Below are 25,800 nucleotides of genomic sequence, written 5' to 3' on the forward strand. Positions count from 1 at the left end.
AGACGTAAACAGACGTATTTTATAATACATTAACAAACTTCCAAAGGAGTAAAATTTTAATAGATACGAGTACGTTATTAAAAACCTCTTGTTTTAAATTGTAAAACTTTTCTTAATAAGGTTATTACTATTATCGTCAATAAATAGATATAAATTATCAGTTCAATTTAAAACGCATTAGTTTATCGTCGAAAACAGATTGGCTTAGTAATTGTTATTTAATTAAATTTACATAATTTTTTGTCAAAAAACAAAACTGAGATCTAAACATTACTCATGTAACAAAAATTAAGTTTTTTTAAATATTATTTCCATAAAAGTGTTAATTTACTACAATTCTGTTTATGTTTCTGCATTATTAATCGGTGAACTAGATCCACCGTAGTGACTTCTTCTAGGCTTTGGTATCGGGTTCGGTGATGACATGTCACTGCGATCGAATTTACGTTTTATATCAGAAACGGATAGACGTCCATCGTTGATCGATAAGTCATCGTCGTTTAACGCTGAATTTAATTTACTGATTTCCCTCTCCAGTTCTCTAGTAGCTTTGTCTATTTCTATAAATTCCTTTTCGGTGCTCGATACGGAATTATCGATACTTTGCTTGCGATCTTCATAAACTTTACAAATAACTTTCTGTGGTTCTTGGTTACTGTTTTCGTCAACATTGTTATCATTTAAATTGATATCGTATATGGCATAACTTCCATCGATTGTATTTGTTAAGCTCTTGCTCCGTTTATTCGAAAGATTGTAATCTTCCAAGTTACCTCTTCGCAATCTTATATCATCTTCATTAACGCTAGAGTTTCTTCTATACCTATTAATATTAACTTTTGGAAACGAAACTTTCTTAAGAATGTCATCTTCGGAATCAGAATTATTCACTATGTTTAAATTCTCTGATGATTTTTCATCTTTCTCCTCTGTCTCCGTTATATCATTGTTGTTAAGACTCGTCTGTTGAGAGGGTTCACTTTCTTCTGTATAAGCAACTTTCGGACTAACTTTGCTTTCTGTGTGAGATTGATCTTCATCCTCAACTATTTTAAGCTCAATTTTAAGGTTTAACTCATCTAAATCATCAACAACACCATCTGTTTTCTTATTTTCAGTTTCAGTAATGCGCAGTTCTGAATCAACCGACGAGTTAATCTGTAATGTTTTTAAACTTATATTAAATCTGTCTAATTAATTACAGTTCTTAGTAGTCAAATTTAATGTTAAAAATCAATAGCGAAATTAATAAATTTTTTCTCAGAGTTGGAAAAATATAAGTAAATATAGGAAATTGGTAATTTACCGAATCGTCTGCAGCAACCTCGGTAGCTGGCGGCGGTGGCGGAGCGCGGTTCTTCTTTCTTCGAGAAGCGCGAACGGGGGGTATCGGCGCTTCCTCGAAGGGGTTGGTGCTTACTACACTCAATCTGGAACCCATTATCTCACTGCGAGCCATTCGTGGCGTAGCACTGTAAATCAATTTAATGTTACATATTTATAAATGTTTGTAATCGTATTATGTCAATATTAGGAAGTTTTTGACGAATCGTGGATTCGCTCGCTTATTGGATCGCTTCGCTCATAGATCTAAAGCTGGTACAATGCAATTGTGAAAAAAGTATCTTTGTTTTTTTTTAATATTATATAATTATAATTACCTAGGAGAAATGTTAACATCTTGCTGTGAACATCGTAGACGTTCTTGAAACCGTGAACGTGGCAATGGCGTTATGGAACCGCCATACACATAGCGGTCAGTTCCCGGTGAAGAAATTGTACTTCTGGACATTGAAGAGTCTGAAAATATGAAAGAAATAATGAATAGAGATAAAGAGGAGTTTTTTAATAGCTAAACTTGGTTTCAAATGCTCACTGTCCATGTAATCGAAATTATCGTTGTTATAATTGTTACTCTTTTATGTTATGTACTTTAATAAAAATAAATCTTATCTCTGAATGTACAATTCAAGAAAACTTCTATAATTATAACTTGTATTTTTTTATATATCTTGTTTTTATGATGTTTATGTCATGTTTCCTTTTTGATAAATAAATAACTCTGCAAAGTACAAAATGCATGTATCATATTTTTTTAATTTTATTAATATGAAATTTGAAAAACAAGATAGACAACAGGGTCATTATTAACCTATGGCTATATAAGTTGTGCTTATAGATTTTGGCTGAGATTCAGGGAAGTTGCGTACGCGCGTTTTTACTTATTTGACATAATATGGTCATGGAGACTCTGACATGTCTTTGAACTTATATAATTAAACACTATTTGATTATTGCACAAATGAACTGTGTTATTATGCTATAGGAAATCAATTAGGTCATTTACTGTGAAAGCGTTACAGGAACATTGTTATCTATCGCTCTCGATCAATTGTCTTTCCTAATAATCGTAAAAATACATGTAAAGATTATAGTTGAACTCAAAAGCTGTGGGATAAAAACACATTCTAATAATTTCATAAAAAGCATCTTACACTGCATAGCTCTTCTGAAGACGATAGGACTGCTATCTCCATTTAGTTGGTTAGTAGGCTTACTTGGTGTAGATATGGGAATGGGTGTTTGCTCACTCTTTTTCCCTTTTTTCATAAAGGATCGCAGGGCCCTGAAAAATCAAAACAATGTTTAATTAATGTATTTCATTAATGGCGCATCAGATTGAACTAAACATTTTATAGATGATGATAATTTTGCACGTGTGAAACTAAGTTGTGGGATTTAGTAGCATCTCTTATTTTAGTATAAAATTCAAGATTTTTTTTCTACGCATTCATATGAATAATTTTTAGACTATCAAGATTGAAATATTCCTAAAGTTCTTATTTATTAAGCTTATATTATTTTACACGTTTTTAATCTCCGTGTAAATCTTAATTTAAATTTAAGCGACGTAAAGGAAATTCGTGGAAGAGCGGTTACAATAAAATAAATGAAACCTTTTATCCGCACCTGTTTCTTGGTAACAGCAAGTAATACTTAGTAGTAGGTAATTAATATACCTTTCTGGTAACATCTCACCATAATTCAAATACAATGTGGTATTATAAAATGTTCAGGATTAAATGAAAAAATTCCGCTATTATTTGTGCGTCCAATTTTCATTGTTGAGAAAGAAGATCCCACAGTCCGGTGAGCGGATGCCTGTAGGCGTAACTCTGACAAAAGTAATGGAAGTTTAGTGCACTTGATTCCACTTGAGCGGTCACAATTGTGCCGTGACGGATCGGTATATTAACGGCCGAGAACCCAAAGGTAGCTTTAGGTGCCCTGATAACCCATTATAGACGTTTATTTTTAGCAACTTTATTACTTGAATTAATATTAACAATAATGTCGCAGAAGGATGGTTAATTTAAGACGAGAAGCTTGAAACAAGAGAAGAAAAATTATAAGACATGTAAGCTACATGTATTTTACTTAAGAGATTTTAAAAAAGGTCTCAATAATCAAATCTTTTTATATCAGAGGTAGATCATAAAATTATTACGTACAATCCTTCATGGCCCTAGACACCAAAGCGCATTTACCACATACACGTAAGTATAGAGATAATAGTTAAGTACAACAAATAATATTACTTTGAAGGTTATGAAGCGCTAAGCAGGACCATCATGCGCCTTACTACGTATGTCTATATATAAAATAGCAAGGATAAAATATGATATGTTACTAAAAATAATTTACAAAGCATTTGGAAAGAGGCAAAGACAAGACAATAGATAACAAATAACATAACATTTCGAAATAAGAGTCTAACAATAAGAAATTCTGTTAATTTATTAAATATTCGAACGACCTCAGTCGGTTATGTCCGTGACCAAATTGATTGCGTGTATCAATGCATGATATGTTACAAACAATGAACGTGTTTTACCTACTTTTCAATTGATTTCTTCTGGTTTAAAGAATTGAGTAACTACACTAATTAAAAAGTTAATTTTCATGCTGTCAGAATAATACTGAAATTAAAGACACGCTTTCAAATTATGTTTATATGATATTAAAGTACTTAAACTAAATCCAAAATAAGTTTTAGTTTTTGTTCAAAATAAGGTTTTCGTTTTTTGCAAGTTCTTGTTGTTCAAAGATAACGTCTCAAAAACAAATAATTATAGTAATAATTATACGACTGATAAATATATATGATATGATAGATACTGTGTGTACATATACAAGATGCACATCAACGACTTGTTTCTTATAGAAATAAGTATGAGATTAACAAGAACTTGCCAAGTCTAACTTCCCGAACATACGTCCTGTAGGTACGTATCGTGAGGTAACGCAAAAATCCACGATGTTGGTCAGGTTCAATACTTGATCCATGCAAACAAGACATGATGTAGCGGACGCATAAACGTGTCTGTTGTCTACACCACGGAGGCCTTTGGAGCTTCATACATATATGAGCTAGTATCTTATACTCTATTATTTCAATGAGTTGGATAGGTTATTTGTGGGTCATTTGTATTTCATATCCTGTCCCGGATGACTATGGACTCTAACTTAATAATAGATCCATCTCTCCATATATGAGACCGTCTGGTATATTCTTAATAGTTAAAAGTAAACAATAATAGAAAAAAATATATTAATAACCAGTGGCGCTAAAACCTCTCTAGGCCTCAGATTTCGGTATCTGTTTTGAGATCATTATTCCTTAATAGGCAAGTAAATTTGTAAATTTTTGAGTCTTCCTTAATTTTTTCATACATTCATTGTATGAGACTAACATCTTGCTCTATATGTGTAATGAAGATGAGATAAGCGTGCGAACCTAAATAAACATATAGCAGATGCTTGCAAGGCCGACGTCATAGTCTGAACAATTTAAAATTCCATTTAACGGATTACTACGTGATTATAACATTTGTTACGGGATCGTGTCAAATAAACTAAAATAATCGAGATTTATATAATAATTTGTAAAATTGTGATAACTAAACGAGTATCTAGTAATTTAATAAAAATGTAAATGTCTTTCTTGTAACGTATACCTTCCAATTAAAGACTTCACTCTTTCGCCGGGAATATCAACCGAGTACTTTTAAGCTTAAAGACCACAAGAAGCAAGGTACGCAAACTTTTAATGTTAGTTTTCCCTTCTACCTATTTATATATTATACACATTATAACAGTACATTGCTTAAGCAAAACAACATGGTTTAACATGTATGAGTTAAATAAGACTGCGATACGACAACGTGAGAGTGACATTAAATCGAACAAGGTCGTACGATAATACGTGATTTGACCTGTTATTGAAGTTGCTCTTTTATCCTTCAATAACGATAACGGAATAATTATAATAATTATATGCAATTTAAACAACTCGAGGATGACGTAAGTGACAGCCTCAAACCCCTGACCCGTGTGAAGTTCTTATTGAAATGTTTAGTTTTAGTTTGAATATGTATAGTTGTTCTTTATTAATAAAACGAAAACGCAAAAATAACTTGATTCGACGCAAACAGTGATTGTATTGCCAGGTTTTGCCTTGTTAAATAATCACAATAAGCACAAACTTATTTGTTATATAAATGCATATAAATCAAGATGTATTATTTTTCGTCGATTTTAAGCCAGTTTTGATTGATTTACGCTATTTAGAAGTTGTTCTTTGTTAATAAAACGATATCGCAGTAATTACTACATTCGTCTCAAACAGTGATTGCTTTGCCAGCTTTTGCCTTGTTAAATAATCAGCAAACTTATTTGTTATATAAATGCATATAAATCAGGATGTAGAAAATGTTAAAAAACGGGCGATGGCTGCCTTCTCTCTGGAAATGCTATTTATTTATTAAATTATTATTTTTCGTTGATTTTAAGCCAGTTTTGTTTGATTTACCCCATTTCGAAGTATGTTGCTGCCGAGGCTAGGACCTTCCGAATGTAGGCAAATATAGTGATAATGAATGCCTGAAGCAGCTCTAACCAAACAGTGACCCACTTTCCAGTGTTTAGGAATTTACGATGAATCATTACAGTAAATAATTAGGTACTTTAACAATATGCTATAAAACCTATTCTTATAGTCATGGCACATTCGTTTGGTTTCTAAGCTATATTGGTTATCTTAGATTCATTAGGATGAATCTCTATCTTATTTTGGTTTTGCAGTAAATTATCGGACTTTCAACGATGTAGTAATTTAGAAGTAAGAACCCTGATAGTAGAAAATACGTAAAAAATTCATTAAAATTGTGCAAAATTCGATGAAAGACGCGTGTATATAATATATTATGCTACTAGCTTTTACGGTGTATTAAATTACGGCGCACACATGCAGTTAATATCAATAAACTGCCATTTAGTTTAGTAATAAGATATACCTGAATGAATATGAAGGCCACAACAGATTATTTATATAATTTTAATTGATGGAAACCTTTTCCGTAAACTGAAACTCACACGGAAAATCAATAGAACTTGCATGCAACCATTTGCTACATTTCGTACTCTACCGCATAGAGACGGAAAAGATGTAAGATTTAGATTTACCTGTGCTATAAAAAAATACTAGTTAAGTTCCTGGTTAATGCCAAATATAAATATTTAGTTTTAGATATATATTGTGTTGACGCAGCCGCAATATTTTGTGCAACAATTTCTTCGGTAGCAAAGTAAATATTTACTTATTTTCTTAAACAACCAATAGTAGTAGGAGGACATGCACTGATGAAGAAAATTTCACCATAAGAATATATATTAACGTGTAAATGGTTATTTGTATATTAATGTAACCTGTAATGAGACATACGCGTTTCTAGGTCTACGGTTTTGAAAGGTGAAGGTCATGATTGTTTATGAACGTTACTTATGCAGGTAACGTTCAAAAACAAATTTGTGTTGTGGTTGAGCATCTTACCTACGATTGGTTTTTGTGGAACTCGAAACACCAGACCTCGGTCTTAAATGCACAATTAAATCAATGTTACCAATCTACGAACTTCTTAGAAAAATCTTGAAAGCACTAGGTTTGAAAGGATTATGGGTTCATTTATAATGCATTAAGAAACATAAATTGCATATTACATTAAGTACCTAATTAAACAAACAGATCCTGCAGAAAATAAACCTAATGAAATCTTTGGATATTTGCCAAGACACGTTCAGGAACAACCATATCCATTTCCGTTTGCGTTGCTAAGTCAGTTTTTAACCCTAAAGTCTTGAAAGATAACGTGTATTTCCCTAATGCATGTCTCACATAGCCAAACTATGACATCTTAAACAGCCCGCACATATTAAGAAATATATATTATAGATTTTTTCATTAAATACATAATGTATTGGTCAGTAGACACTAGAAGAATGAAATCTGTATTTACTGATGAAAATTAAAAAAAAATCTTCGCAATGATACACCTTGAGTAGTAGTAGTTACTACTGAGGAATAAGAAAGAAGTTGGTGAGAAGAAGTAGAGTACTGAGACTATAAAACTCATACTTTTTATGCAGGTGTTATTTAGTCATGCTATACCAGGCCAGCCTTGGTATATTATTTAAAATTATATTTATTGGGTCCTTAACCCTGGCCCTCTTGAACGGTGACTTTGAAATATGTTGAATATGTAATTTGCGATATCGGGGTACTCCTTTGTTTGCAGAGGCTAATAAAATGACATCAACTCTATAAATATCGTAACTTCAAGACGTGCATAGGTATATTTCAAAGTAACATGTACATATGTACTTGAACAAAATATCTTGTTTGTCGTTCAAGCGTGGTGCATTATTCAAAAGAAATAATTTTTGATAAGGTAAGGTACGAAAAGTTATATGTAACATGTATGGTAAATAAACGCTTTTTTAGCAAATTTGACATATCGTCTAAAAAAATCACAACATAATTCAGTGTTTCTATATTCTACGTCAGTTAATGCAGTGATCCTATTGCCTGTTGATTTATAGTTGAATCAAATATAGTTTACATGCAGCTCATTTGCTATATAAGATTTATTAGAGTGTGACACAAACAATTTCGCAACACATGACTCATTACTTATTCCCTATTTTATTTGTGATTCCATAAGTTGTTACATTGATATTTTAATTCTTATTAAAAGGTAGTGGGTGAGGCAAATATAAAACATGGATAATTTAACAACGTCTCAAATTATTTATTATTCAAGGTCGTCCATAAAACATTATTTAAGATGACGCATACTGCAGTTATTAATAACCGGACACATTACCGTGTACAAACATTAAACCTTTGAACAATGCTTACTTAACCAAAGTTACCTTCGTGCGGTCGAAAACCGCACAAATTTTCCCTTTTCGACTTCTGGTTGATGTAATTGTTATTTAAACATTTGTATTACTTTACTTACGTTACCTTACTTTACAAGATATCATATACCGCAATTATATTCCGGAATTGGTTATACGTTAATAAAATCTTCACGGAAACTTACCAAGAATTTTTCAACTCCTTAATCCCCGTGAAATTAATGCTATTAGATCTCTTTCGTCCTATTGTCCAGAACCTTATTTTATTGTGGTTATCGTCTTCTCGGAATGGATTCAGGTGCTCCGGATAATCGTGGATAGATATAGTCTTTCTGGAAGCCATGGTCGTCATTTTACCACTTTAATTTTACATAATGGTTACACAGAACAGGCGTCGACCAATTGGTTTTATCTTATATCACTGGTTAGTTATCACGCACTGATAGCAAGCTGTTATCACTTTGAGATAATTGCGTTTGTTTTCCGCGGCGGAAAATAAGTCCGCGCTCCTTGCACGTTCGGAGGCACACTACTTGTAGTTGAAACTTCGAGGTAGTTAGCACTAACTCTGAGCCGGGTAACTATCCTCAGTCACACTTTACAACATTATCAATACAGCACAGATAAATAGGTAGTTATATAAACAATTTTATGAGCGATCTCATAGTTATTAAACGATTTTCACGATATACACATGCGCTCAACGAGAAAGCTATATATAAACTGAGAATTTAATACATTTATTCGTATAAAGCTTCCAAATTAATTACTGTTTTAGAGCTACAAAATACTTAATGTGGTTATTAAGAACACGAATTCTTGTTACTTGGCGATTAGTTCTCAATTGTGTTCGGGAGAAATTAGGTTAGACAATAGAAAATTGTAAACACCACGTTGTTATTTCAAGTTTTTCCTGACGTCAGCGGTGAATCGTCACCTTCCAAGAGCCAAAGGTCGCGTTAGAATGCTTACAAGAAACAAAAGGCAATTTGTACAATGGAAAAATCGAAAATATAATTACTTTATAAAATACTGTAACGTGGTAACTGTTTCATTTTTATTCTAGCTAAAGTTTATGCCTGTTTTTCCTCTTCGAAAATCACCAAAAGATCTTCTTGTCTTGAAATGTATTGGAATCTTAAATATTCATTATTATGTTAACAATGCGTATCACATCCTGAGCATACATTTGTTTATATGATGCCACTGATGACACAAATTCTATTTAAAACGATCACGCTATACTAAATGTTTTACTGGTGTGTACATATAAGAGCAAATCAATTTACGAGCCTTGAGCAGTGGTTCTTATCGACAGAGTTCTATTTTTGAATCTATATTGTTCCTGCACATAAAAAGTAAAGTCTATGGTTAAATATATTATTTCAAAATGGCATTTTCTATTGAACTTCGCTTGAAACATTTATAATTTAATGATAACAAAATGTATAGAGTTAAACCGTATGTTTGCTAAACGCTTTATCAAGTCTACTAGTGTTTAGCTTTGACATTGTCGTAAAATCGTAAGGTATGGTTAGATATAAGCTGTATTTGAAAGGATTGGGGACAGATGCAAAGTGGGGATTATAAAATGTGTGAAAGTTATTACTAACGCGAGATAAACATCTGAGTCAGTCTTTGTTTTTGTTCTGTTGTTCATTTAATTAACGTCAAAGACATTGTTCTGTAACGTATTCATTATGACAATCGACACATTCGCAATGGAATAATGCGTGGTAGAGTAACCATCATATAATATTGAAGAAATCAATAAATGAATGGACTGGTCACTGACCTCTGTCAATTTAACAAGGCGACAATTTATGTCTTTATATTACTAAAGTCCCTTGTATTGCGTGATCACAGTTTGCCTGTTATACTTCCTCTATATAAAATAGTCTGCAAATTACCCTTCGGAGGTGAAGATACACAAAAACGTTTAAGCATCAGTATTTGGACACTGTACTTCTTTACAACCATCCTCCATCCTAGCTTCGTTGCTAAATTAGTACACGGCGTACAACCCAGAGATACCGGGTCCATTTTCACCGAAATAATCGTTGTTACGGGTTGGAAGGTTTGCCGATATGTGTCATTATGACAGGTCTTCCTATTGCTCTAATTATTGACTTTTGACTATCTTATTCAGCTTCCTTCGTGAACCTGTTATAGATTTATATATCTGTAATAACAAAAGATCAAACCCAATCATTGTCGGCAATATAAATCATAGATAGAAGTCACGAAAGAAATTGGGCAGTCTTCTACTGATGTGTTTCTGGCGAATCGCTATCACGTAGTTTTTGTAATAATTCAAATAAAACTAATGGAAATTCAAATAAATGCGATCTGCTACTCGTGTGAATAAAATACAGTTTTCATATTCGCTCTTGCGATGCACTGTTAATTGCTCTAGATATCGCAAATTCATTGACTGGGTCGCTCGGTAATTAATCGTTATCAATATTGGAATATCTACGTATTATTGTTGACTATGTACTTATATGAACAGTTTTAACATCATATTGTACCTTTGTTATGTAGGTTTAGCGTTAGTTACGATAACTTAAATAATTTATAACAAAAGTTCTGCATTATTTTTTTATATGGAAATCCATTATACGCTTACAATGTAACTAAAATCTAACTTTTTTACTTATAAGCCTAATATCATGTATTGAATTTGTTTAATAAATAAGGGGAAAATAGGAAATACAATTTATTACCTGCGGAGGGTTTTTTTTAATATTACCAAGTAATTACTTATGTAATCAATAATTACATTTTAATTTTAGTCGCAACTAATAAAGTTGCAAGCAATTTTAAAAACATATTTAATGTAATTATTTACTCATTAAATTAACTAACCTTGTCTTGATTATTAAGTAATTAGAATTTTGCTTGTATAATATTCTGTCAATATGCTTTACAATACATTGACAACACATTACAATGTATATTCTTTGTAAGCAGGCTATGCAAATAAAAGTAATAAGTGAAACCGGAGCACTGTACCGGTGTAAAGTCTAGATTCTACCATTCAAATTAGCCATCGATTAGCGGCGTTACAAACTTCCTTGACCTTATTCCAACCTTATTATACGGATTTAACATAAATCACTACGATTTTCACCTACTAGGTTTACATTCGTACATCTGATGTTTTACTTTGAAAATGGAGCTATTTTTTAAAAATAGAACTTGGAAAGTATATGTATAATTAATAATAATAAATAAGTGTTATGTTAACTAAAGAATTCAAGAAACATTCGGCAAAATATTCTAGATATATATACTAGTTTCGACATGTAAGGCAGAACTGTATGCATTGCATCTTATAAAAAAGTAAAATATCATAATAATTATTCGCCGAGATTGGAATCCTACTAATTAAGTTAGGTCTGGGTAACTTTGATTGGAATGACTACCGCTAATAAATTCTACTATTCAATAATTATTTATTAATGATTTTGGTTATTACTAATTCCGGTCCATGCAAGAAAAATGGCAAGTAACTCGAGTATTATGAAGATTACGGCGTGTGCGACGAAAGGAAACTGTGACTTACCTCGGAAATTGCATATAGGATGCTCTACTACAGATGACATTGAGCACCAATCATACATCTCGAGTTAAATGGCAAACATTGAGTAAAATAATGCGCATTTTGCTTCGCACCAGTATTAACCCCTTACATATGTATATAAATAAAATAAAAAATTAATCAGTGGCGCTACAACCTCTTTAGGTCTGGGCCTCAGATTTCTGAATCTGTTTCATGATCATTTCTAAATCTAATAGGCAAGTAGCCTGTCCATGCCTGACACACGCCGTCGACTTTTTGGCTCTAAGGCAAGCGATGTTTTCCTTCACGCTGGTTGAAAAGGTTGTGGTCAGGGCTACCCAAAAACATCAGTGTGCGAGTAAGAACCAAATTCTTCACAGTAAATATTCCTTTAAAATAATTAGAAGTTTGATGCCGCGTGGGCGATATCTTCACAATACAATCGACCTAACAGAGGCATGTCTCCTGTATCCAATAGCATAAGATTTCTTTCTGACCGCGCTACCCTCGAGTATGAAAAGAAGAAGCTAACAAAATTGTCTGATATTGATATCTCTGTAATATATTTCCATGAACTTTTATATAGTTCAGTTAGAAATACGTTTAGAGCGAAGCAAACAGAAAATAGATTCTACCAGATTTGTAACTAAAATACACATAATAAGACTAGCCCTTTAATAAAAAGTCAGTAACCTATCGATTAGGGCTATTTTATTTTCTTTGTTCAATATTTGACCTACTTTGTATCTTCGATATACCTGTTTGACTCTAGAATCGAAGACAGTTACGTTGTCATAGTTACAACGGCAGCTTATAAGCATCGTTGTGAAAACTTCCAAGAAAGCGTTTGAAGATATTTTAAAAGCAGTTTGAAGTACGAAATGGCGGTAAATACTCCGCCTCATATATCAGCGAGAGTTTATTATGGATTACGTACAGATATTCAGTAAGTGTTTTTATTTTCTAGGCTCTATTTAAGTTCAAACCTGATGAAATTGATTACATATTATTACAAGGCTTTATTAAGACCTTCACAGACATGCATCCTCTCTACAGTCGTTAAGTAATCGCGTAGTGAATTTCGTAGCTGAGCTATACATATAGTAATATTAAGCTAAAGGGTTGGTTTGGTTCTAGAGGCTTATCTCTCAAGAACTACTCTTACGAATTGAAAAAATATTTTTGTCTTGAATAGTCCATTAATCGAAGAAACTTAGATTATTTAATCACGGTAATAATTTTATGACTAAGTAATTAACTATAACGACTAGATCAGAATCCTTAGTCCGTTTCGGGGTCTGTACCCACTATAGTTAATCACGTCACGTAAATAAAAATTCGATGTAAGCAAAATATACGCTAATCCTTATTAACTCTTAATTTTTATTATTGTTTTAGATACAATGCACACTACCTTACTGATTCGGAGATTATTTATCCTGCTGGCGGTGTTATTGTAATTCATAATCATCTTCAGAAGAAACAAAAGTTTATCCGTTTGCAGGATAAACATAAACCGATTAAATCATTGGTATTAGCGCCGAATAGGTAAGCCTTTGAAAGCTTTTAAAATGTTTACGACTTAATCATAGGTAGGTATAGACTCAATCATAGATTTAAATTAAATACAGTTTTTTTTATACTTAAGCCTTATATATTATTTGGTTCTCGTAAACAAGCAGTACCTAAGGCAGAAATATAAATAAATATTTTTAATACGATTTTAATTACCTCCCTGAAAGGTTATCCTATACCAAAATGCGGGTGATGCAGCAATGGAGTGTGTTCTTTCTATATATTTATTTCAAGAATAGTTGGGAAAAGAAGTATCGCGATTTTTAAACTCATTTAAGAATGAAACTGTGCAAATCTTAAGTCAAAACCTTTAATGTATCATTATTACACCTGTTTTGATATTTCAGGCGATGGCTGGCTCTTAATGAAATAGCTGAAGAGGGACAAAAGCCGTACATAACAATTTATGATCTAACAACTTATAAGCGACGCAAGATACTAACCGTTCCATTCGAAAACTCCACAGCCAGGGAATTTGCATGTGTTCAGTTTACGTTTGATTCTAAATACCTAGTCGCAATAACAGGAGAGCCAGATTGGTATTTGTATTATTATAACTGGGATAAAGGGAAAGTTGAGAGTCACGCTAAGGCGCAGAATCCTAGCGGGCAAGGTATTGTTGAGAGTGTAAGTAAGATGATGATCTTTACGGACTTATAATATAGTTCTGGCCTTCCGCTATTTAGGTCTCTTGGCCAAACGTATGAACTAAGTATTTTTAAATGGTTTATAGTGTATTAAAACCTTTTTATTAAGGGCACGTGTTTGTTCAAGGATGCCACGAGTTACGTTTTACTATTTCAAATAAATTTAACACGCATTTTGGTTTATTGACTAACTCAAAACAGCTTACAGCAATAGAGCATTTCCCGTTACCCGTAATGCTTTTCTTCTTTTCTTTAAAAAATGACGATAGGACATTTTGTTTTAAAGGTACAATGTAATCCGGCTGATGCCACTCTTGTTGTTATAACTGGTCCTTACACATTTCGTATTATGAACGTCGCCGAAACTGTTTGGCGGCAATGGGGTTGGTGTAAGGCAGAAAATGTGAGTATGAAAGTATTTGGTGAAATCGTTTTAAGTGTTTATCCTGCGTAGCGTGTGCGCAGATGATTCATTCTAGGCCTGATGTGATTTAACGAAAAAGTTATATAAAAATAGTTTCATTTTGAAGACACAGACAGCGTCCTGAACTTTTATTCAATTAAAATTAATTCATTTCAAATAAACATCATTCTCGCAAGTACAGTATAGTATGCGATCTTCTCATAAATTTAATGGCAAAATTCAAGTTTGTGCATTATATATTGTTTTATGTTTTTATCAACAGATTGTTATAACAAGTTGTATGTGGTTAACACCGGATCGCATAATGTTTGGGACGGACACTGGGACTATAATGGTAGTGGAAAATGGCGAATTGAGACAAAATTGCATCTTCCGGGCATCGGAAGTTATGGAAATGTCGCTTAAAAAGGTTGAGGCTGAGTAAGTTTCAAATTTCTTTTCAATCTTTAGAAATTACGTATAAGATGCATTTAAATTCAATTAAAATAGGGCAGTGTTTTAATAAGCTCAAATTGAGATATAAAATAGGTAAAAATGTAAATGACGATATTAATATTACCTTAAGTCTTTTTCTCTTATTATTACGCAAATGTACTGTATTTGCGTAATATAAAAGAGTTACTTACTTAAAGTATATTTTTGTAAATTTAAATATAAAACGCCATAAAATTACATATAAAACGTTGTATACATTTGCTACTTACATTAACACCTAGATATTAAAAATACAGTGCCGAGGAAGGTGACAAGGCCAGTGTATCGAGTAAACAAGACGCGAGCAGTGAACAGAGCTCCACTGATACTTCAAGCCACCCTGTAACTTGCTTTGTTAATTTTCCTAAAGGTTATCAATTTACTAAGTATAACACCATTTATATTAATAGAACATCCCCCGCAAGGGTAACGCTCACAAAATTGTGTATATTAAATAGTACATTAATTTTAAATACATTTTGGAAAAAGTTGCACATACAAAAATATCCATTCATCGTTCTTATTAGGTTGTTATTTAGATACAAACCTGTGTATGTTGTAAATTATAGTTTAGTTTATTGATACTAAAACAAACGTCAAAAAAGTTTATTATTCATTTTATGTTGTAAACTGGGTGTTACAGGATTCGTTTACGCGTGTGGCCAGGGTTACGTGCACATGTTTGAGAAGGAAACTCCTCATCATTGGAGAAAGAGGAACCTCTTCCGAATATCTAGGAATTCCTATAAGTGAGTTTGAACTAAACCGTTTTTCATAGTTTAAGTTATAACGTATTTGAATATCTTCTAGTCTAAAATAAATGAGCTTGTTAAAATCATATTATTGTATATTTCGACTTACCGTCCCAGACACACTCGAGAGCATCCACTATGGTCGCCACTTGACGCCATTCAACACATCACAGTAGATCCTAATCAGGAAACACTGCTTATCACAACGCTGAGAATTCAACTATATTATGTTAAGTTGTTTGGGCTGCATATGTTACAGGTATGTGTTTATGCGTATAAAAAAAGGTATTCCTTTTGGAGCCTAAATTTTTTTCACGATTGAGTTTTATTAACTTATAGATTTTTAATACAACTATATACGTTAGTCTTTTCTAACTTTCTTTCCTCTTTATGACGATGAGTTCATTTTTTTTTTGGTTTGTATTCTGCTGCGCAAAAAGTAAGATTTCTGCATTTAATGTCTCTCAATGAAAGATAATGAGTACTCGATGCAGTGGTATTATCAATCTCTCTATTATTCTGTTTAATCTTGTTATAATATAGCTTTGGAAACTTTTTCAGCATCCAGAGCTACCATTCATAGAGCTCGGTCCAGCCATGCATTACGGACGAATCAATTCATTGTCAATGTGCGCCTGGAAGCCGATTTTCATGACGTCTGGAGAGCAGGACAAAAGTATTCGTATCTGGAACTACATGACTGATGATGTGGAATTGATAAAGCTGTATCAAGAGGAGATTCACTGTGTTTCTTTACATCCTACAGGTATTTTTTTGTGTTATTCATTCTTCATCTCGAGATTTAGTATTTACGTACTACGAGCACACTTCATTAAGAAAGCTTTTTTAAGAGAGAGATTTCTGAGATTTTTTAAAGCGATTATTTAAAGCGTTTCGGTTGTCGAAACATGCCTAATAGATTAAATTATATTTGTTCCATACACGCCAGTTCGTATTTAACAAAATAGATAGATAAATTTACATGCATTTTTTTTGTAAATTTACCTTATTTATTTATTTATTTATTACAGGTCTATTTGCAATAGTGGGATTCTCTGACAAACTAAGATATATGGTGGTTTTAATTGACGATTTCGAAGTGGTTAGAGAATTTCCGATACGAAATTGTAAGCGCGCTAAGTTCAGCACCAACGGCCATCTTTTTGCCGCTGTCAACGTTCAAGTTATTCAAGTCTTTTCTTCGGTATCCTTTCAAAATGTGTACAACTTAAAAGGACATAATGGGAAAGTAAGTACTTAAGTAATAAATGTCAAGCAGACGCAGAAACATACTTGCCTGAAAATTACCACTTACGCGAACTACGTACTCCCGTATGTAAATAACCTATACTTAGGTACATTTCTGACGTACGAGAATCAGACTTAGCACTGTCTCGTTTCTAAATATCATAGAGAGCCTATATTTAATGAGGTAAACTGAATTCCTTAAATGTCATTGAAGACATTTTCTTGTAATTTTGTTATATTATATTCATTAAATATTACGTTATAATAGTATGTATGCAAAACTTCGATTAGATATATTAAATTATTAAATTATTGAACCCTTTTCGAAGAATTTTTATTTATCGTAGACGCGAATATAAAAAATCATATAAAAGTATATAAAAAATCCTAGCACATACAAGATTTTATTTACAAGAGGTACTTTTTTAGCATAATTCATATAATTTAAAATATTTTTTTTGTTCAGTGCATTGAAAGTAATGAACGGTTTTTTTAAGGTTACAGGTCTTGCGTGGTCAGCAAACGATTTGACCCTTGTCTCTTGCGGTTCTGAAGGCGCTGTCTATGAGTGGAATATGTCAAATGGTCAACGAGTTGGAGAGGTTATACTAAAGACAAATCAATTCAGCGCATGCGCCGTAAACAAGTAATTATATCCGAAACTGTTTAGCCTGCATAATGTATTTTCTTTATATTAATTCATTTTTTCACAGAAGTGGATAAAGATTTGGCAAATGTATGACGAAAAACGGAAGACCTTCTGTTTTCTTCATCGTTTTTCTTAAAAGACTTGCCTTTTCAAGTGTGTCAGGTAGGTACAGGTGATCAGCCGTCTGTGCCTGACACACGATTTCGACACTTTTTCCAAATAGAACAATCCAATTTGCGCAACTGAGGTTCAAACTAATACTACTGTTAAAAATTTATGATAGGATATATCTATATTATAATGATATGGAATAAAATAAATAAATAAATAAATCTATTCAATTATCTAAAATTGTTTTATGTACTTTCAAGCAACGGAAAAACAACATACGGGGTTGGCAGCGATGGAGAGCTCAAAGAAATTGGGGCAAACACTATAAGACGAAACCTAACTCTCATAGGATGCGGTCTCGACACAATCATTCTTTCTCGCTCTGACCTGATGCTATTCATAACGGGGGGAGCGGGAGGTGTGACCGCCGTTCAACTGCCACTTCTAGACAAAGCTATATTTAATGAGTTTCACATGCATAATAAGAAAATAACAGGGGTTACTTTGTCTTACGATGACCAGACCTTGGTGACGGTGGCTGAAGATTCGTCAATATGTGTATGGAGGTTAACAAATGCAGATGGTAGAGCAATTGCGTTGGACAAAGATTTTGCCTACTCGAAAGAGATTTTGATTAGCAAAAAGGATTTGCAAGAGAAGATTAATAGTATAAATGTGAGTTAAAATTGTTAGATAAAGTTTTTATTTGAGGAGACATGTTCGGAGACTTTCAATTTTATAACCAGTTATTTCTTTTTATATTAGATTTTAGGTAATAGCTAACTTCTATACATAGTATATCTAGTATATCTATATGTAGTATATCTATTCCGTGTGTGTGTCACCGTAAAATTGTAAAAACCGTTAGATTGTAATCTATCTCGCGAGATTATAAACTGTCGAAAGATTGTGCCACACACACGGAATAGATATACTACATTTAATATTTGTTTCGTTTTCGGATTAAGAAAATAAAATTAGTGTCTGTAATTTGTTAATCTATTAATTCTTAAATAACGTACCTTGTAACAAATATTTTACTTTTCCCCATGTTGTAGGCAGCGTTTTTAATTATTAGGATATTTAACATTGACCAACTTCTATATTATATTTATTTATTTATATAAGTATATAACTCTCTTATATTTCAACCCTTTTTTTATGATAAAAGGTAACATTTCTCAAGAGCAACTATACTTTATATTAAGTTAATAATCTGTTCAGTTGTAAAACGTTATATACAGATTTACTTTTGTATTAATAATATTAGTAGGGTTTATCTCTTTAACCGCCGTGATTGCTGATGAAATGTTTTTCAATGCGTTATCATTTATAATTCCAATTTTGTTTTCAGTTGCTTAGTACTCGAATGAGTGAACTAGAAACTGAACATACATATCAACTGCGGCAAGCTGAAGCTACTCAAGCGGAAAAGCTAAAAGAAGTCCATGAAGGATATTGTGCGGCTATCGAGGAGCTAAAAGAGAAAAACGAGGTAACAATTTGAATTTCAAAAATAGAACATCAAAAACTCCAACCATTCGATAATTTATTGGTTTCAAGATTTGATCGGGCAATAACCCGACCTGACCTGACCATGTCCCCAAGAAATATCTTATGTAATGGTGCATAGGCCATTTTAATTTCTGCATGTTTCATTGATTGTTTTTAAATCTGTAAATACCAATTGGAAATATTGTTTCACTGGTAATCGGACCCAGGACCTCTTGGGTGCCATGTTATTAAATGGTCTATTTATTTATTATTTTATTTAATTACGTATTTTTGCACAAGAATTAAATGATAATGATTATAAAAATATAGTGCAACGGTCGACCTTATCACTACTAAGCGATCTCTTGCAGACAACCTATTTATAATACAAAAAAAATCGGTAAAATCAGTAAAGTCGTTTTACTGACGATAGTTGAACGTGACAACGTCATAAGAAAATACTGATGGAAAAGAGCATTGCGGAGGCCGATTGTGCCTCTCTGTCGCTCGTTCCGCGCTCTCGCTTGCACTTCAGCCTTAAACGGTACGCCTCAGAGCAAGGTAACACCGCATGAGTCATGCTTTTTCATGCGTGCAGCCAGCTCCATCGAATTATAAAACGTTGTCACGTCAAAAAAATATGCCTACTTATCTATAAACAATTGAAGAATGAAAATACAAATGTGTCTCAATGCCATAGTATTGTAGACATAATAATCGCAGACTTTCAGTTTACGTACCATTACCCTTTTTAGTGTTTGTCTAATAAGCAATTAAGCAGTGAAGTCCAGTATTAAGCCCGCTGTCAACTGTGGTGGTGTGTTCTCACCCCGGTTGTGCACTAATTTTCCTTCCGATATTCTAGTTCCACTAAAAATAACACTTGCGGCACAATATGCTGATCATCTACTCGGGTATGAATAATCAGCGAAACAGTTGCAGAAATCTAATACTTTTGAATGTTACATGTGGTTATAGTGATACTGGATGCCTAATCTAATAAAAACGTTTTAGCAAATGGAAAATGAGCACACACACGAAATCGGTATGATACAACAAGATATTGCCAAGCTGCGTTCAGGCCACGAGAGGACTTTGCAAGCCTTGGAAGCTGACTTTAACATAAGACTAATCAGCGAATATGATAGATATCAGGTAAGTGCTTTTCACTAAGATTTCGACTCGCGTCTTAGCGCTAAGTAAAACAAGAAAGCGTATTATTGTGAACAAAAATTTAAGTGAAACTGAATTAGGTATTTGTGGACAATATATTAGTAATAGACACATAGAGTGAGATGAGTGTGAGTGAGTGAGTGTTCTGAAGAATTGTTTGGGTTGATCCCTCCTACCTTTTTTCAACACCGTACGACCATCATACATTTAGTAACGTAGTGGTAGATTTTTATCCCTGGCTGACGGCTATTATTAGTACGTATACGTTATACGGAACCGCTGTCAACAACTCTCATTTTTATATAATTGAAACCCCTTTATTTGTTCTTTATTCAAATATATTTTTAGAATTGTTACTTTTAGAGCCTAGAGGATAAGACAGCAAGAATGCGAAAAGATTATGAAGAACGACTTGAACAGTTAGCTGAAAGTAAACGCCAGGCGCTTCGGGAAATCAACAACATGTTCGAAGCAAAGTTAGAAGAGAAGGACTTGCTTTTACAAGAGGTTATTTATATTTAACACTTTTCTATATATAAGGATCGGAGAACTTAAATTAATTTGGCGGCGACCTTATCGCTCCTGTCAGGAAACTCTATAAAAAATATATCTCTATAATTAATACACAATAGAAATGAAAACTCTTTACTAGTCAGACCTTATCTACGTGATACGTCTCTAATCTACCAACGGACGTACAGACGTTGCGTTTGCATCGGCTTTTTATAATACATAATGATGATATTTGAACGAGGATTTGTTAAAACGTATTTGCGACTGCTAATTAGTTCATGGTTTGACAATAAGGTTTCAGGACGCCCCTAACATATATATATATATATGTATTAATAATATTTTGGGGGTATAATTACTAAAAATTTTATATAGATATAAATAGTATTAGATTATAGATTAGATTATAATATAATAAATCTATAATACGATATATTCTGAAATCAATAAAGAATATTATTATATAATCTATTGATTAAGGAATGTTATCTAGGTATATATATATATTCTTTTTATTTTCTCATGTATGGCTATGTACACTATGGCTATTCTATAGACTATATTTCGTATGAAATTTCAAGCTAAGTCAGACTAAAATAAGATTAAACATTAAAAAATATGTCAGTTACAAGAACAAGCGGACATGGAAAAAAAGGAACACGAAACGATCAAAGGTTCGATAGAAGAGGATGCTGATCGAGAAATTATTGAAATAAGAACCGCATATGAAGTGCAACTGAAAGAGGAGAAAGACGCAAATGTGCGTCTTAAAGGGGAGACAGGGCTTATGAAGAAAAAGTTAATCACTGCTCATAAGGAAATCGATGACTTTAAACACCAAGTGTTGCAGCTTAAAGGTATATAAGTATATTTATTACTATTATATTTGTGAACGACATAGAATGTTCTGTCTAGTGTTGAACAGGTATTAAGAAGAGTATAACATAAGAATAGTTTGTATTAAGTATAAAGAAAGCTACTAAAGATACAATTTTCAGTCATCAGGTTCTTACTTTTGTCTTATCTTGGGTAATGAATTTTTCACAATTATTTAATCGCTTACTCGGTATATTATATTTCGATAGAATTTTTTCGAAGCGAATTTCCGTAAAAACGTGGTTTCGGTTGAATGGTTAGTACTTTACACTGTTGACACTTTATAACCATTTATATATGAGCTGTAATAATCAAAAAGGTATATAACAACTAATATATTTTACAGCTGAACATAAGCAGTTTCAAAAAGTGATATCGACGTTGGAAAGAGATGTTGCGGATTTAAAGAAAGAAATAGCAGAAAGGGACAGTACGATACAGGACAAGGAAAAGAGAATCTACGAGTTAAAACGTAAAAAGCAGGAACTGGAAAAATACAAATTTGTATTGAACTTTAAGATTACCGAACTTAAAAACCAGGTTAGTTTTGTTTTACATTCATATTTCATATTTTCATGATACAGTTACGGTCTTAAGCCTAATATTTTGACATGTCTGGAGATTAGATTTTGATTTTTAATTAGCTTAATGGCAATTTAAAGTCACTTTATAGTGAAATCAGGTTCCGTAAACGTCGGGTATGAAGCAAGTTGAGTGCAGCCCTCTGGATTATGATGCGTTAGTGACAAAACCTCGCCTGCCTTAAAAAAAATCTTTTTCGATTAGAATGAATTCCATATTAAGTCAATTTATGGAATTCTAAACGTAGGTACTTTATATACAGAGGCCTTAGGCTTTTAAAAAAGTGTTAATCAATTATATATTAAGGTGCTCATACTTTTCTAAAATATCTAGATTGAACCAAAAGAGCGTGCTATACGTGAATTAAAAGTGCAAATACAAGATATGGAGAATGAAGAATTAAAATTACTAAATGTTAAACATGACCTCGGTATGATATGATAGACCTATTCATTAAAATTACAGCTGCAAAATATAACAATTTAAATTTCTCTAGATTGCCCCGTTAGAACGCGAGATCAAAGAGAAAAAGATGCGTATTCTTGATTTGGAGGTGTCGTTAGAAACACTTTTAAAGCAAAAGGACTTTCGCGGTAATTTAACAACAATTATATTTTTCAGTTGTAATTTATTTACGTTCATTTTTTCCCACGTTACACGTATTTGTTGTTTTGTATCTTCCTTACTTGACATCGATTTAATAGATTAAGGTTTTAAAATGTTAATTTGTAGTGTAGTTACATTATTTTTTGTGATAAGTTATCTTATTCTATCATATTTTGATTTTTATTCTCATGATAATTTAAGTAGGTGCGTTAGTAATTAGATAAGATAGTTTAATGCACATTTAATATTAATATCCTGTATAGGACACTTTCATTTTACTTTTAAAATAGAACCAAGGACCTACGTGTCGCACGCTTTCAATAACATACACATATAAAAAATTTAATTGCCTATATTACCGTAATATTTTTTGTTTAACAGCTGCGAAATAAAAAAACATTACTTAGGAATATTTTACATAGCTTATTATTATATAGCATATTGAACATTTTAGAACTCAAGATCTCTCAATTAAATGAAAAGTTAACATCAGCTAAAAAGGACTTCACAACTGAGGCTGAAAGGAATTTGACATTAAAAAATACTCTTAAAAAAATAAAAATCGATCTCCATAATATGACTGCCAATTTTCAAGATCCTATGAAATTGAAACTGAGTGTTAAGGTTAGCTATATTTTATTAAAGAAGTCTTGTAAAATCAAAATCAATTCTTCCCAAAAAGCTTTATTTCCTACTTTCAGATTGTGACTTAGGTAAGTGGCTACATATAGATGACTTAATTTAGAAGTTGTGCCTTACCTACTCAGTAAATGACCTAATAGAAAAACAATTTCTTCAATTTAAACCAGTCGTTCAAATAGCATAATATATTTTGTCTAGTAGGTACGTCTATAGTGTAATCCAGAAGTTGGTAATACTGAAGCACTTTTGTATCCACTATAAACAATGTATTAGGCCGTAGGTGTAGTATATGGCCTATTTTATATCTTTTTAGGAATTGTTCCAAAAATATGTAGAAGACATAGACTTCGTGCGCAGTCGCATCGCTGAAGATGAAGCCATACGTGAATTTAATAGACAACGAGATCATTTAGAAAAACAAGTTGCTGCGCTTAAAATGCAACTGTCAAAATCTCTAGATGGCTCTAAAAGTGATATTGGAAGGATAATGGACGTATGTATTACTTATAAATAGACCCCCGTATTCATGAGAAAAAGCACTAATCTGCAACTTTTCTGGTGAAAATTATATTCGTATGTTTTTTTATATTTATGTTTTCTACAAATATGGCATTTAGATTGTCAACGGCCTTTATAATTATCCCATTGCATTGGACAAGTGCGGTTTGGCGGATGACAGCATGCATGCGCAATCTTAACCTTGATAAGATATTATTTTTTAATTTTGGTACAGGAAAACTGTACCCTACTCACGGAAATAAACAACCTACGTACGGAACTGAAATCGACGCGGACGCGTTGTTTCCAAATGGAATCTATATTGGGATTATCTGCGAGGTACATTCCTCCTGCCACTGCTCGATCTAAACTAAAGCATGTTACAGAAGATAGGGAGAAACTAGATGATAGATTCAAACAGAAAATCGAGGTAAATGCCACAATGCTAATGACTTTTAGATCTTTAAATACTTAATGTATTTATTACTATATTTTTATTATTTGGCTTAATATATTGTTCAGGTCTTTTCGTTCAGTAATTGGCGAAAAGTTTGAAAAAAAATGACATAAATTCATATTTGTTGCCGAGTTGCCATCAGTATTGTCAAAATATAAGAACGAAAGGATATTCATAATATTTGGTCATTGAAATGTTACATGGGCTGAACATATGTTAGGGGACGCAATTTTATTTATGGGACATGTAGGGGGGATCAATACAAGCTTAAACCCAAGTTTGTGGGGTTGGCGCCATTGTCCCCCGGCTGCCATCTTGGAAAAAGGGGTGATAACAAGTTTAAACTTGGGTTTAAGCTTGTATTGACCCCCCCTACATGTCCCATAAATAAAATTGCGTGATCTAACAAATGTTCAGTTTGGCCCTCGAATTGTAACATTTCAATGGACTTAATTGTTAATAAATAAATGTTAAGTCTCATTCGTAAAGTGACACAAGATTGATGAGAAAATATGAAGTAGCTAACCATAGAGGTCTTACCTATTTTTATGAAAAATAAATCTATGAATGTAAATATATAGGCAGCGATAACTTTGTTGTTGTACTTAACATAATATATATTGAGGAAAAGAATATCACGTTTAACGGTCGTGGTTGACCTCAGTTTAAGAATCTTATGTTAATACTGGAAAATGTATATTACTAAAACCTTGAAAATGTAATTAGCATGATAATCGTTGTGTTAATTAATCACGTAATAATTTAGTTAAAATTTATTACATATAAATGCGTATGTAAACTCGGTTTAAAATAAATCTAATAATTATTATTATAGCCGTGGGATCTTTACACGAGACCACTGCCGGCCCTTTCCATCACGATACTTGTTTAAGTTTGGCGTAATTAACCAGTTTTATTTTTTAACTCAAGGAGAGAGAAGAAATTATTGTTGCTTTAAAAGAAGAAAATGAACGATTACTTGGAAAAATGCGATGCTTAGATGATACGCAGAAAGATGAGGAAGCCGGCGCTCAAGGGGATTCAGTAAATTGAATATTTAATTTTAATTATTGTTATTAATAATTTGATTAAATGAAACAAATTCCGTTAGTCTATAATTTTATTTAAATTAAATATTAAGTAATATTCATAAAAATCCCTATTTAAATGATTGTTAATAAAAATAAAAATTTCTGGTTTTCGCAGGAATAAAATATTTTAAATCTTTCCAACAGAGATTTTTATGTATAGAACA

At 32.4% G+C, this 25,800-nt stretch overlaps 2 protein-coding genes across 6 annotated transcripts; one reads left to right on the plus strand and one right to left on the minus strand.

The window, feature by feature from the left end:
* LOC125054113 lies at positions 1 to 8,976 on the minus strand. Of its 2 annotated transcripts, XM_047655831.1 has the most exons (6): positions 8,445 to 8,548; positions 2,971 to 3,176; positions 2,496 to 2,626; positions 1,662 to 1,800; positions 1,307 to 1,472; positions 1 to 1,158 (listed from the first exon to the last, which is right to left on the minus strand). In XM_047655831.1, the coding sequence occupies exons 3-6, from the start codon at positions 2,608 to 2,610 to the stop codon at positions 343 to 345; spliced, it is 1,236 nt and encodes a 411-aa protein (XP_047511787.1). In that variant the 5' UTR covers positions 2,611 to 2,626; positions 2,971 to 3,176; positions 8,445 to 8,548; the 3' UTR covers positions 1 to 342. The 2 variants fall into 2 exon arrangements, with proteins under 2 accessions (XP_047511787.1, XP_047511777.1); XM_047655821.1 differs by lacking the exon at positions 2,971 to 3,176 and having other exon boundaries at positions 8,445 to 8,976.
* LOC125054089 (cilia- and flagella-associated protein 57-like) lies at positions 7,689 to 25,655 on the plus strand. Of its 4 annotated transcripts, none has more exons than XM_047655776.1 (23): positions 7,690 to 7,787; positions 12,597 to 12,770; positions 13,223 to 13,372; positions 13,747 to 14,026; positions 14,333 to 14,449; positions 14,733 to 14,890; positions 15,202 to 15,314; positions 15,588 to 15,693; positions 15,814 to 15,955; positions 16,258 to 16,462; positions 16,728 to 16,945; positions 17,442 to 17,590; positions 17,965 to 18,379; positions 19,059 to 19,199; positions 20,213 to 20,353; positions 20,735 to 20,878; positions 21,510 to 21,741; positions 22,107 to 22,300; positions 22,676 to 22,772; positions 23,403 to 23,572; positions 23,904 to 24,083; positions 24,324 to 24,518; positions 25,476 to 25,655. In XM_047655776.1, exons 2-23 carry the CDS (start codon positions 12,706 to 12,708, stop codon positions 25,596 to 25,598), a joined length of 3,735 nt encoding a protein of 1,244 aa, XP_047511732.1. In that variant the 5' UTR covers positions 7,690 to 7,787; positions 12,597 to 12,705; the 3' UTR covers positions 25,599 to 25,655. The 4 variants fall into 4 exon arrangements, with proteins under 4 accessions (XP_047511749.1, XP_047511732.1, XP_047511723.1 ...); XM_047655767.1 differs by lacking the exon at positions 22,676 to 22,772 and adding an exon at positions 22,839 to 22,935; XM_047655785.1 differs by lacking the exons at positions 7,690 to 7,787; positions 22,676 to 22,772 and adding an exon at positions 22,839 to 22,935 and having other exon boundaries at positions 12,244 to 12,770.
* The last annotated feature ends 145 nt before the right edge of the window (positions 25,656 to 25,800 follow it).

Source organism: Pieris napi, chromosome 1 (assembly GCF_905475465.1).
Source record: "Pieris napi chromosome 1, ilPieNapi1.2, whole genome shotgun sequence".
In the NCBI taxonomy this organism is placed as follows: Eukaryota; Metazoa; Arthropoda; class Insecta; order Lepidoptera; family Pieridae; genus Pieris; species Pieris napi.